The 13643-nt window shown below is 41.5% G+C and overlaps 1 protein-coding gene across 1 annotated transcript in view; it reads left to right on the top strand.

The window, feature by feature from the left end:
- The window catches only part of ADGRB3 (adhesion G protein-coupled receptor B3), a 684888-nt gene that overhangs the window by 278273 nt on the left and 392972 nt on the right, over positions 1-13643 (top strand). The window contains exon 7 of the mRNA XM_072965499.1: positions 13193-13357. Within this exon, the coding sequence (XP_072821600.1) occupies positions 13193-13357 (165 nt within the window). The remainder of the gene's footprint in view (positions 1-13192; positions 13358-13643) is intronic.

The raw sequence follows: 13643 nt of genomic DNA, 5'->3' as shown, positions 1-13643 counted from the left end.
TTTGGTACAAACATTTGGAGATTCTTAGATATTAGAAGAACTAGAATTAGGACTAATTCTCTTATAAGCTAATCTCAGGCACCTTCACTGAATATAAAAGCATTATCAAGTATCAACCAGATGTAAGACATTACTGAGAAGAATATATGGTCCCTGATGTCAGGAAATTTGCAAACTCCTCAGAGGATTTAGAAACAAGCATGTGAGAAATTGCAATTCTAAAAGATGTATATAAACTCTAGGCTCAATGAAAGGTGGTAATTTGAGTATTAAGGGGTCTCAGCCTACATTTCTTGGAGCCCTTCTACCTGAGATCCCTAGGGCACTCTGCTAAGGGTGAGAACTGTAGTAGGAGGCATGTCAGTGATGAATAAAGTAGGTCAGAACCTACACTTGGTTCCCCTTGGTTAGGCTGATTGTGAAATAGACCAAAAGAGGGCAGAAGAAACATTCAGAACAATATATTGGCTCTCTGCTCACCACCTGTGCAAGATTTGCCCACGTGGGTTGTGGTAATGGGCAGTGACGTTTTTGTGAGAGTTCAGGTCTGAACCGCATCACAGCATCCTGCTTTTAATAGATGCAGGTCATCACTATAATGAAGCGGGTGCTATGTGGGCATGATGCGGATTGTTCACATCGAATAATGAAATGTGTTTATTTGTGAAAATGTTGCTGTCTACTTTTAAGTAGATGATATCCTAGTTTTTTTCTTCTTTTTTTAAATTTGAAGTATAGGTGATTTACAGTGGCGTGTTAGTTTTAGGTGTACAGCATAGTCATTCAGTTATACATATATATGTTATTTTTCAGATTATTTTTCAGTATAGGTTATTACAAGCTATTGAATATAGTTCCCTGTGCTCTACAGTAGGACCTTGTTGTTTATCTATTTTATCTATAGTAGTTTGTATTTGCTAATCCCAAACTCACAATTTTTCCCTCCCTGTTCTTTCCCCTTTGGTAACAAGTTTGTTTTCTATGTCTGTGAGTCTGTTTCTGTTTTTGTAAATAAGTTCCTTTGTATCATATTTTTTAGATTCCACACATAAGTGATATCATATGATGTTTGTTTTCTCTGTCTGACTTGCTTCACTTAGTATGATAATCTCCACGTCCATCCATGTTGCTGCAAATGGCATTAGTTAATGCTTTTTTGATCTCTGAGTTACATTCCATTGTATAAATATACTACAACTTCTTTATACAGTCATCTATTGATGGACATTTAAGTTGTTTCCATTTGGCTATTGTAAATAATGCTGTTATGAATATTGGGGTGCATGTATCTTTTTGAATTATAGTTTTCTTTGGATATGTGCCCAGGAGTGGGATTGCTGGATCATATGGTAGCTCTATTTTTAGTTTTTTAAGGAACCTTCATACTGTCCTCCATGGTGGCTGCACCAAATTACATGCCCACTAACAGTGTAGGAGGGTTCCCTTTTCTCCACACTTCTTCCAGCATTTATGACTCGTGAACATTTTAATGGTGACCATTCTGACCAGTGTGAGGTGATACCTCATTGTAGCTTTGATTTGCATTTCTCTGGTAATTAGCGATGTTGAGCATCTTGCCATGTGCCTATTGGCTATCCATAGATGACATCCTGTTTTTATCCGATACTTTCCTTAGTCAATATACAACTTTCTCCCACCTCTTTTGAGGTGAAGGTTAAACCGTCTGCTCAAGATCCATAGAAAAGGAGAGGAAAGAAAGGAAAGGGTAGATCTGATAGTCCCTAGTTTGAGTTATTAGTTACTGATTTGTGTACAGTGGTGTTGATTGGGGAAGATGGGCCAGAGGTAAAGAATAACAAAAGGATTTCATTAGGATTCACTCTCTGGCTCATAATCATAATGGGACCCATTTTCCTTCTTTTCTCATCTACACTAATAATTGTGATATTATATGAAAGGGCGTGAGAATGTATGTGTGTGGTCAATGGTCTTTGTCATCCGTTTCTCTTGTCTCACCACACTCAGAACCTGTGGAAGTCCAGCGTATGTTTTCTCGTTTCGTTGAATTTTCATTGCAGTCACTAATTGACCATCATGTTCATAATGGCATTAATTGATATATTGGAGGACAAGGAAATGCTCTTCCATTTCCTGTTTGTTTTGTGCAGCTTTGTAGCTGGTAGGAACCGGTGGATGTTCTTGACACGTGCGTATCCAAATTTCTAATACTCATCCAAATTTCTGTAGGACATTTTCTGTGTCTACTTAATCATACACTGATGTGTTGTAGTGGAAAGATCTTGGGCTTTTGCAAAAGAATGCATAGTTAAATTGCGATATCACCTTCTCACATCTGTGCTGCTCCTCTGATCCTTTGTTTCTTCAGCTGTAAAATGAGGACCTTATTGTGATGCCCACTTCCCAGGACTGTGACGGGACCACACGAGATGCTATAAGGGAAAAAACACGATAAACAGCTAACGCCGTTAAGTATTAGTGTTATTATCACATCAGTGCCCTCCAGTGAGAGCCCGTCGCGATGACACTCGTGGTTGAGCAGGTTGGATTTGTTACTCCTGGTGGTGAGGAGAAATCAAAAGGGAACCAGAGGGTATCTTAGTGAGAGAGTTAGGAAACATCTACGAAGGGTTGGAGCTTGTGTTGGGTAATTTCGCAGAGGGTTTAAAAACATGGGGCTTTGTTCCAGATTTGAGAGTCTCAATAGGAACAATTCTATGATTGGGCATCTTAATAACTTTTCTAGGAGGAAGGAAGAACTAGCTGTAGTTGGTAGAGAAGTGAGTCACTCAGATTAGCAGAGAGAAGAGAATGTTTGGAACACTGTGGGTTCCACTGTGACCTTGTCTTTGTGTATGAAGTGGCCTTGCTTTATCTCAGTTTTATCACAGTCTCAGAGGGACCTTGCCTGGTGTTAAAGTGCCCTGTGACGCTTTTAGATTCAGCAGGAGATAACACAGCCTGGTGATGACATCAAGGAAGCTGCCTGGATGTCCCCTTGGGGGTGACGCCTCCTCCAGGGTAATAATGATCATGTTAGGTGCTTCTGTTTTTAATGATTTTCATTCTGATCAATATTCAACTGAAGAAAAGGGACATTGTGGAATGTTTGTGTTTTCTAGGTAGGCCCTTCATTAAAATTTTATAGATCCATACCCCCAAAATAAAATTGATATTGTGTTCCCCAAAATTAAATTATTTGGGGAAAATAAAAGCTTAAGCTTTTAGTTCAAAGCTTCAAGCTTGATAGTAACTTTCTTCATGGTATTTTACTTTAAAGTAATAATATTTTTTCCTCTATCAGTAGCTGAAGACTGGAGGAACCAATGATTCAAGCTTGACCTCTTTGAGTTTTGACAATTCTCTTTCTGATTTGTAGTTATGAAGTAGCCACACATAATATAGAGGATGGATAGGGATAAATAATGAGAGACTGACAGATTGAAGACTGCAGTAAAGAACTATTGACAAATCAGTTTTCATTTATATACAGAACTATGTATAAATGAATTTAATTATATGATTCAGTGGTCTGGAATTCACAAGACGCGGATCAAGCTTTAGCCCTACTCCTTAATCACAAGTGTGTTCTCATGCAACGTACTCCTCTACTGCATTCCTTGGTTCTTTCGTTCTTAAAATAAGGCCTATATATATATTTTTATTGAAGTACAGTTAGCTTACAATGTTGTGTCAATGTGTGGTGTACAGCATAATAGCTGAGTCGTACATACACATAAATGTATTCCCTTTCATATTCTTTTGCGTTAGAGGTTACTTAAAACGGGGGCTGGTGCCAGGAGAACCAACCCAATGATTGGACGGTTGGAAGTTTCTTTTCCTTTTTTTAAATTTTATTTTGTTTTATTTTAGGGGGGAGGTAATTAGATTTATGTATTCATTTTAGTGGAGATGCTGGGGATTGAACCCAGGACCTCGTGCATGCTAAGCACGTGCTCTACCACTGAGCTATACCCTCGCAACGCAGGCCAGCATTCATTACCCTTCTATAAAATAGGAATGATATTTGATTAAGTGGAAGAATCTTGAAAAGTATAAAACAATAAAAAGTCGAGGCATATTTCTCATGATTTATATGAGAATGTCATTTTAAAAGAAAGGGATCTGGACAGAAACAGGGGATATAAAGTCAGGATATCACAGTGGTTTTGAGCTTTGTTTCTTCCGAACAGCCTTAATCAGAAACTCAGAGGGGTTCTTCAGTCAGGCTGGCACTGGGGAGAAGGATGTGCATAAGGACCTGTGTCAGTCTGTGGCGCTGAGCCCTGTCACACTGGTCAGTCCTGCATTTGAGAAATGCATTCTTGTCAATCCAGAACCCTTCTAGAGACATTCTGTTAGGTTGTAGTTTGCAGATAAATTTTCAGACTCCCACAGACCCGAAGAAGAAGGAAAAAAATCACCCAACAGCAGGTCCAGAGGAACACAGCTGGACCCAGACATCTGCTACCTGGAGCAAGAGGCTTCAGTCTCTGTGGAGCTGGTATTTTGGTTGTCAGCCTCTGTGAGGGGCGACCTCCCCACGGCCCCTCTGCAGGGAGCCGTCGGGTGAGCACAGTGGGAGGGAAGGTGCTGAGCGTTTGCCCTGCGCTGGGTCGGAGGTCCCTGATCGTCCCAGCATGAGGGTGTGATCATTTGAAACCCACATGCTGCCTCATTAACCTGGTCTTTAAGTAATTTGCATTTTAGCATCTTACCATTCTGGTCTGTTGTATGGCAATTGTGTTCATTTGTGTCATTGCAGATTTTTAGCATTCTTCTGGTGATCTTTCAGTGCTTAGCTTATGAGCTTTTGTTTTGTTTTGTTTTGTTTTTTAGTTAATTGTCTCTTTATTAATCCTGGCTTGCTTTCTTTTACTATTTAACATATCTTTTCTCACTTAAACTTGGTCTTACTTACTTACCGGCTTTTTTTTTTTAAGTCTTCTTTGCCTTACCATGATAACTTACTTCTATTCTTAATTCTAATTTTTTAAAATGATATTTCATTTTGAATTTTCCTCTATTGTAATTTATTTAAAAATAGCAAATAGGAAACATAAGTTTTGGCTCTTTTACATTTCAGTCCTGTATCCCAAAGGGACCTTTCCAATTCCCTGAGTAACTCCCAATTCAATGAAAATCAGAACTCATCAACTTTACCAGCACTAAATCAGACAGCCTCAAATCCAGGGACCAGAACCCCTCCCAACAGGCAGGTTAATCAATGGTAATCAACCCAGCAGAGCTGCTGAAATGATGGTTTTAGTATTCAAAATATTCATGACTTTGTAGATGAGTACATACGTCATTGTTATCCAGCCTGTTCTATATTGTCGCCAGTTATTGGTCAAGACGTGAAAATAGACTGAAACATAGCATTTTCATTAAAATATACCATAGAAATGAATTTGGCCCCTGTACATGGGAGACTGGGTTTCCTTTGAGGTAAACACAACTGCAGAAGGAAGTGTATATAACAAAGTAAACCCCAGGAATCTAACAATGTAGCCTTTGCAGTTTTAATTCTTCTGAGTCCAGACAATCTGGTAAATGTCATATTACTGAAGCAACACATTTAGAGTCCCCAGTGTGACACTGCTGTATAAAGTAGCACGTTATGTGACAGTAAGCCAAGCTGATACCAGTATCCTCCCAGCTTCAAAACACAGCCTGAAGTTCTGTCTTCTTAATCACCTTTGTGGGATGATTCATAAAGTAGTAGGCTTTGGGATTTTTAAATTGAAAAATAACACTTCAAAAATTTTCAACTGCAAATGCTTGTGATCAAATGAAGAGGAATTTGCAAAGCCTGAGAAATGGCTGATTCTTAAACCGGTTGCATATCATGGAGGGAACTCTGTCCTCCAATGAGATGTTTTCCAGATGGTGTTCCATGAAAGGGATAAAGGGAAAGAAGGGAGGGAGGACTGCCTTTCAAAGAAATTTAGGAGGTACAGTTTTCAGCAAAGTCTATTTAAGGCAGTAACTCCCTGCATTTCTGTCTATAAATGCATCACAAATTCAATGTGTTCAATGTAGACATTTTGATTTGTGGGCTCTATAGCCACCTACCTGTTTGAAACCTACTCTAACCCAGTTCTGTAAAATGTTCCACCATTTATTTACCTCTGTCTGAGCTACCATAGTGTCCCCTGACATCCCTCATACCCATTCTCATCCCTAGGCAATCCATTCTGCACACAACAGCACAATTATGGGTTAAAATGTGATTTATATCCCGTCTCTTCCCTGCTTTAAAATCCTCTTGTGGCTTCTCAGCCTTTTGGTCATGTGGTGGCAGGGTCTTCCAGGATCTGGCTTTTGCTCACCCTCTGAACCCACCTCCTGCCAGGCCCCCCTTCGTGAGCCTTCCAGCCCCAGCCTGGTGTCTGTCTTCCAATAGATGAAGCATCCTTGACCTCAGCATTGCCCTTGGGTAGAGCCTTCCACAGATCTTCATGTTTCTGGCTCCTTCTAGTGACTGGGGACTCAGCTTTCCTGTGGTTATGTTAGAGCAAGCAGATTGCTAGATATGAGCAGAGAAAGGGGGAGGGGGACACAGGCCAAATGGCAGGAATTGGGAAAAAAATAAAGAGAGGAGCAAGGGGCCAAATGCAGGAAACCATACATCATGTGAACACCAGAGGTCCGTGGGTAGACAAAGAAAAGCAGAAACCTCTGGGCTAATAAGAAATCACACATTTTGGGGTGACAAGTGCCCTGGAGGCTGACAAAGAAAGGTGGGGAAAGGCAGGACTCTCTAGGGTCTGAATAGAACATTTTGCTCATTATGCCCTCATTTCAATTAAATCAGCCTTGCAGATTAGAAGTCACCGTCACGCACCAACGTCATGACACTTCTGATCCAGACCAAATAAGGATGAAGGTCCCTCCTCCCTTCAGGAAGGTGGAACTGAGATGAAAATCAAGAATAGGACCCCAGACCCCTCCCTCCCCAATGAATATTCTGCCCATTCATTTTTATACCCCGTGTAACCAGCTTGCCAGAGAAACTCAGGGCAGCCGCTCATCTGAGCCTGCCCGCCTCCCCGTGAGAGCGCACTGTCCATCCCTTAATAAATCCTCACTTTGCTTTCTTGACCTCCGTGTCTCATTGCTGAATTCTTTCTGCGATGAGACAAGAACCTAGTCACTGGGAACAATTACACTGTCTTCTTAACACTTCCAACTGACACTCCCTTGTTTCCGCTGGTCCCCACCCCAGCCCCAGCCCCAGCCCCAGCCCGCCTGCCCCAGGAGCGCAGAGCTTGGTGGGTGGGGAGGGGGCCAGACTCTCTGTGACTCTTTCCTCAGGAGAGCATCAGGAGGCTCCAAGACCAGCTTTGGAATGTTTTTACATTTTCTCAAATCTTCGAGAACACTCTTCTGACAGAATGACAAGATGTTCGTTGGCGTTCAGTAGGAAAGTTCTAGAAAGAAAGCTTTGAGGTGTTTTCAGATTTATGGGTTTTCAGTGCATCTGGGGGTCTCTCTATGAGTGTGGAAGGACCTCCATACTCACCCAGGTGGGGAGGAGACCTCACTGCGGCTGCGGGAGAAGCAGCTTCAGTAAACTTAGAATTCCCAGTTAAGCATCAGACAAAAGGAAAAAAAGCGGTCTCTTCACGTCTTGTAGTGCCTAGATAAGTGGTTATGAGAGACAAATATTTGGTGAATCCAATCATAGCTGTTTTTTTTTTAATATCTCAACATTTATCCCTGAAATAGAATTAGCACATATCTGACTTGGAAATGCTTAAATGTCCAAAACAGAACTCTTGATTTCCACCTCTCAAAGCCATCCACTTTTTCCCATCTGGTAAAAATGACACTACCACTTCCTGACAGATCTTGGGGCTGATAGCCCTAAAAAGGACATAACTAATGAATGCTTTTTGTTTGGTAATTCTAGGATGACAAGCTGAAAAAAAACTAAAATAAAACATTGTCCCACATTTGGCACTAAAAGAAATTCTTTCATGTACATATAGTGTCTGTTGTCTAGTCCTTTAAATTAAATTCACATACCCCTCTCTTTCTAGCTTCCATTTTCCCAGTGGAAATGGAATTGTGACCTACCACGCTATGTAACACATTAAAGGAGCGCTGGGTTTCTCCTCTTTTTTAAAATATTCGATCAGTTACTTCGTCAGTTCTTTCATGATGGTGCAGTGAATGTTCAGCAAAAGACACTTCCAGTTCTCAGTGTAAAACAAACATCAAAAATGCCAACTTGCTGCATCTTCGATTTCATTGTTACTGATCTTCTGTAACGGACTTTATCAATAAAACTGTTCGTGTCTAAAACATATGTTTTGTTGATGTTTATGGTGGTGTTGAGCCACAAAAATTCCGTCAGATATCTAATTTAACTCATTCTTGAACTTCAGCCCAAACATCAAATGTGTACGTTGGCAGAAAAACCAAACTAACCACACAAATGTAAGAATTTGAAAAGTTTAATTTTTTTTAACCAGTGGTAACACAGTCTTCTTTCAGGAAAAGCCTAATGAGCAGAACACAGCTACGCTTATTTTTCCTAATCTCTCTTCAGCAAAGTCTTCTCCCTCCTCATCCTCAACTCAGCCTGCTGCCCAATTGCCTTCTCTCTGATTCCACCTTCGATTAGCCCATTCCTGACATCTTCTTAGCTGGAGAGACATCCTTTCTTCTTTGCCAGTTGAGTGTTTAACTATTACATTCATTAAAACAAACAAACAAAAAAAACCCTCAAGCCAGAATTCTTAAGGACATCACGTATTCCATTATTCTAGTCACCTTGCCCTGACCGGATCGCATCACTTAATTCATCTTTGTTTTATGTGTTGCTTTCTGAATGCTCTCAATAATTTGAATACCTGCACATTCTTTTGCCAAATAGGTGGTAAGGTGCAGACATGAATCTGATTTTTGTTTTAAACTCTTCTCCTAAGAATGCTTTAGGAGAGTTCATAATGTAAGCTCCAGCAGTGTCATCTTTGCAAAGCAAACTTCTGAAGTGAAAAACACACATCTTGAAAACCACCGTAGAGAGGAAATGGATACTTTATAACATCTTACTGATTCACTAGACTTCTCTTTTTTTTTCTGGCAAATGGATTATGTAGCCAATAAGACTGTGTCATGTATTTTTAATAAAGTGAGATGCTAACATTACATGAGCAGGATAATTAAATTGGCATTTTGTGATTTTTTCATCTCACAAAGGGTTTGTTAAAACCCTCTTTTTTAATACCTACCTGCATGACCTGAAATTAGGTGGAAGGTACTGACTCCTATTCTGCCAGGCTTTCTCATTTTGGGGGGTGGGTTTGTAAGCAACGTTAGTTTCTGTTGGTGCTTCAGATTCCAGCAAAGTCTCTTTCATTGTAATGAAGTTGATCAAGAGCCTTGGAGTGATACTGGGAAAACAGACAGTCATATATACACTGATGCATTCATAACACTTACCTGCTATTTTATGGCTTCTAAATGAGGTAAATATTTTTGACTGATTTCTTTGCTCACTTGTGTTTTGTGGCTTATGGTCTTACACTTTTCGGGATGCTGTCTCCTTTGTTGAAATTATCCAAATCTTACCATATTAGTCCAACGTAATTACCCCCCAAGTAGATGTGATCTGTCCTCTGAAAGTCGTCATTGCTATGTTGAGATGTTTTTGTTCTTAATTTTTTAGTTACTTATTTGTGTGGGTAGAGTAATTCTTCTACTGTTATAAGATTTTCGGGGTTGGGATTCAAATTTTTCTATTTCTGTTTCTCGTAACACCTATAACAGTGTCTGATGACTAACAGATTCTCTGAAGTCACTTAAATGAGTGAATAACAAAATGCATCTCAGTTTGAACTCCCAAAGACCAGTCCAATTGTCTGTATTTCATTTCAGTCACCGGACATCGGGGCGGCATCTTGATCGTCTCTCCTTGCAAGGTCCTTCCCACGGAGCCCTGATCTTCCCAGGACGCCCCGTCGGTACTGTCTCATCAGCCCAGCTCAGACCCTCCCTTCCCTCTCCTGTGATTCTGTCTCTGCCCTGCACTAGATATGATCACAGAATCCCATTCAGATCCTTCAGTGGCTTCTTAGTGAGCTGAGAAAATAGCCAATGTCCCTAACATAGTTGACAAAAAGTTGGCAACATCTCTCTGGCCTCTGCCTTTTCCCCAACATCCTCTGCTCTAGTTCTTTACCTGGTTTTCTGGGTTCTGCTCACAGTGTCCTCCATTCAGTTCCTGCAAGTGTTCTTCTGCTCCCGGCCTTTGTTGTGTCTTTACAGGACATGCCCCAACCTGAGGTGTTTCCTATTGTCCTTCTAGCTAACCTGAAACCTCACTTTGTCAAGGAAGACGCCACAGACCCTGCAAGTCCTTATCTCACAGTGTCTTGAAATCATCCTCTGCAGCGATGCAACGTAATGAATGTTTTTGGCGTGTAATTAATTGTTTAACTCATTCTAGGGATTTCTTTTCTAAAATATTGTCTCTGTGAGTTATGGGTCATTATTTATTGTGTTCACTGTTCCCTGTGGAACAGGGTATCTCTGGGATGAAGGTCTTGGATTTTTAAGTGGTCAACAAATATTTTTAAAGAAATAAGTACATAGAAAGAGAAAATGAGGCATAAAAGATAAAGAAGTGAAAAATAAGGTAATAGTAGTTTAGGGAGTAATAAAATCTAATGCCAGAGTGACCTCCTTTGCATTCATTCAAAGTCTCTGGGTCGGGACACATTGTCAAGGTTAGTTTTACCTGGTACGAGCACACCGCAGAGATATTGTGGGTTTGGTTCCAGACCCCCCAGTAAAGCGAATAAAGTAAGTCACATCACGTTTGTGGTTTCCCAGTGCGTAGAAAAGTTACGTTTACACTACACTGTAGTCTGTTATGTGTGCAATAGCATTATGTCTAAAAAAACAATGCCCATGCCTTAATTTAAAAATATTTTATTGCTATCAAAATGCTAACCATCATCTGAGCTTTCAGTAAGTTGTAATCTTTTTGCTAGTGGAGGGTCTTGCTTCCATGTTGATGTCTGCTGCCTGACCAGGGTGGTGCTGGCTGATGGTTGGGGTGGCCATGGCAGTTTCTTAAAGTGAGACAGCAATAAAGCCTGCCTCATCGAGTGACTATTTTACAGATGGTTTCTGTGTAGCATACGGCGCTGTTGGATAGCATTTTACCCACAGTAGAACTTCTTTCAGAGTTGAAGTCTGTCCTCTCAAACTCTGCCGCTGCTTTATCGACTCTATTTATGCAGTATTCTAAACCTTTTGTTTAGAATTTGTTGTCATTTCAACAGTCTTCACAACAGCTTCACCAGGAGTGGGCTCCATCTCAAGAAACCATTTTCTTTGCTCACCCACAAGAGCAACTCCTCCTCCATTCGAGTCTTATGAGATTACAGTGATTCAGCCCCATCTTCAGGCTCCACTTCTGAGTCTAGTTCTCTTGCTATTTCTACCACATCTGCAGTCCTTCCTCCACTGAAGTCTTGAACCCTCCAAGTCACCCATGAAGACTGAAATCAGCTGATTCTAACCTCTTCTTAATGGTGGTATTTGGACCTCTTCCCATGAATCATGAACGTCATTAATGGCATCTTTCCAGAAGGTTTTCTATTGACTGCCCAGATCCATCAGAAGAGTCCTTCTCTCTGGAAGCTGCAGCCTTAGGAAGTGTATTTCTTAAATCCTAAGACTTGAAAGTCAGAATGACTCCTTGATCCATGGGCTGCAGAATGGATGTTGTGTTGGCAGATGTGAAAATGACATGAATCTCACTGTCCATCTCCATCAGAGCTCTTGGGTGACCAGGTACATGGTCAATGAGCAGTAATATTTTGAAAGGAATCTTCTTTTCTGAGCAGTACATGGTTTAAAATATTCAGAAAACCACGTTGTAAACAGATGTGCTGCCATCCAGGCTTTCTCGTTCCATTTATACAGCACAAACAGAGTCAAGTTAACACAATTCTCAGGGGCCCTAGGATTTTCAGAATGGTAAATGAGCATTGGCTTCAACTTGAAGTCACCAGCTGCATTCGCCCCTAACGAGAGAATCAGCCTGTCCCGTGAAGCTCTGTAGCCAGGCACTGGCTTCCCCTCCCTAGCTTTGAAAGTCCTAGATGGCATCTTCTTCTAATACAAGGCTGTTTGGTCTGCATGAAAATCTGCTGTTTCGAGTGGCCACCTTCATGAATGATCTGAGCTTGATCTTCTTGAGAACTTGCTGCATCTTCTGTATCGTCACTTTCTGCTTCATCTTGCACTTTTATGTTCCAGAGACGACTTCTTTCTAGAAAACTCATGAACCAGCCTCTGGTAACTTCAGGATTTTCTTTCGCAGCTCCCTCACCTCTCTCAGTCTTAACAGAATTGAACAGAGTCAGGGCCTGGCTCTGGATTAGGCTTTGGCTTAAGGGAATGTTGTGGCTGGTTCAATCTTCTCCCCAGACCCGAACCCTAACACAGCCCTGCTCCGAGTGCAGGGGGCCGTGGGCAGAAAGCAGAGCGTGTTACATCTCAGCAATAAGGCTGTTTCACTTTCTTATCATTTGCGTGTTCACTAGGGTAGCGCTTTTAATTTCCTTCAAGGACTCTTCCACTGCATCACAGCTTGGCTAATCGGCACAAGAAAGGCCAAGCTTTTGGCCTGTCTTGGTTTTTGACATGCCTTCGTCTCTAAGCTTAATCACTTCTGGCTTTCAGTTTTAAGTGAGAGACACGTGCCTATTCCTTTAGAACACTTAGAGGCCACTGCAGGCTTTTCAGTTGGCCTAATTTCATTCTTGTTGTGTCTTAGGGAAGGGGGAGGCCTGAGGAGAGGGAGAGAGATGGGGGAGCAGCCCATTGGTGGAGCAGTCAGGACACACGCAGCATTTATCTATTTAGTTCCCCGTCCATGACACCCCAAGGCAAAACGTCAAAGATCACAGATCACCATAACAAACACAATCATAATGAGAACCTTTGAAATATTGCCAGAATGACCAAAATGTGACACAGAGACACAAAGTGAGCAAATGCTGTTGGAAAAAAATGGCACCAAAAGACTTGCTCCAAGCAGAGTTGCCACAGAGCTTTCGCTGGTTAAAAAATAAATAAATAAATAAATAAAGCAGTCTGTGTGAAGCGCAGGGAACAGGAACTCGTGCTTTGCCTGCAGCCTTGTCCCTGGGTGTCTGCTCACGCCTCTCTGCTCCTGTGTTGGCAGTTGACGGCCAGTGGCAGGAGTGGAGCTCCTGGAGCCAGTGCTCTGTGACCTGCTCCAACGGGACCCAGCAGAGGAGCCGGCAGTGCACGGCAGCTGCCCACGGGGGCTCTGAGTGCAGGGGGCCGTGGGCAGAGAGCAGAGAGTGCTACAACCCTGAGTGCACAGGTGAGGCCTCATTCCTGCCTGGATTTATTTTTAAAATTATTTGTAGTTTGTTTGGGGTTTTCTGGGAGAGGGTAATTAGGTTTGTTTGTTTATTTTTTAATAGAGGTCCTCGTGCATGCTAAGCAGGCACTCTACCACTGAGCTACACCCTCCCCCCTGATTCTTTCTTCTAAAGGATGCTTGCCCTTTGCATAAAGTGACCGAACCATGCCAGACGGTCATGGCATCATCAGATAATTAGACATTTCTAGTAAATGCAGCTCATTCTACTGTATGTTATATTAAC

This window comes from Vicugna pacos, chromosome 8 (genome assembly GCF_048564905.1).
Source record: "Vicugna pacos chromosome 8, VicPac4, whole genome shotgun sequence".
Classification (NCBI taxonomy): Eukaryota; Metazoa; Chordata; class Mammalia; order Artiodactyla; family Camelidae; genus Vicugna; species Vicugna pacos.
Note: the sequence above shows the minus strand (reverse complement) of the source record. Positions and strands in the feature narration are given on the sequence as shown.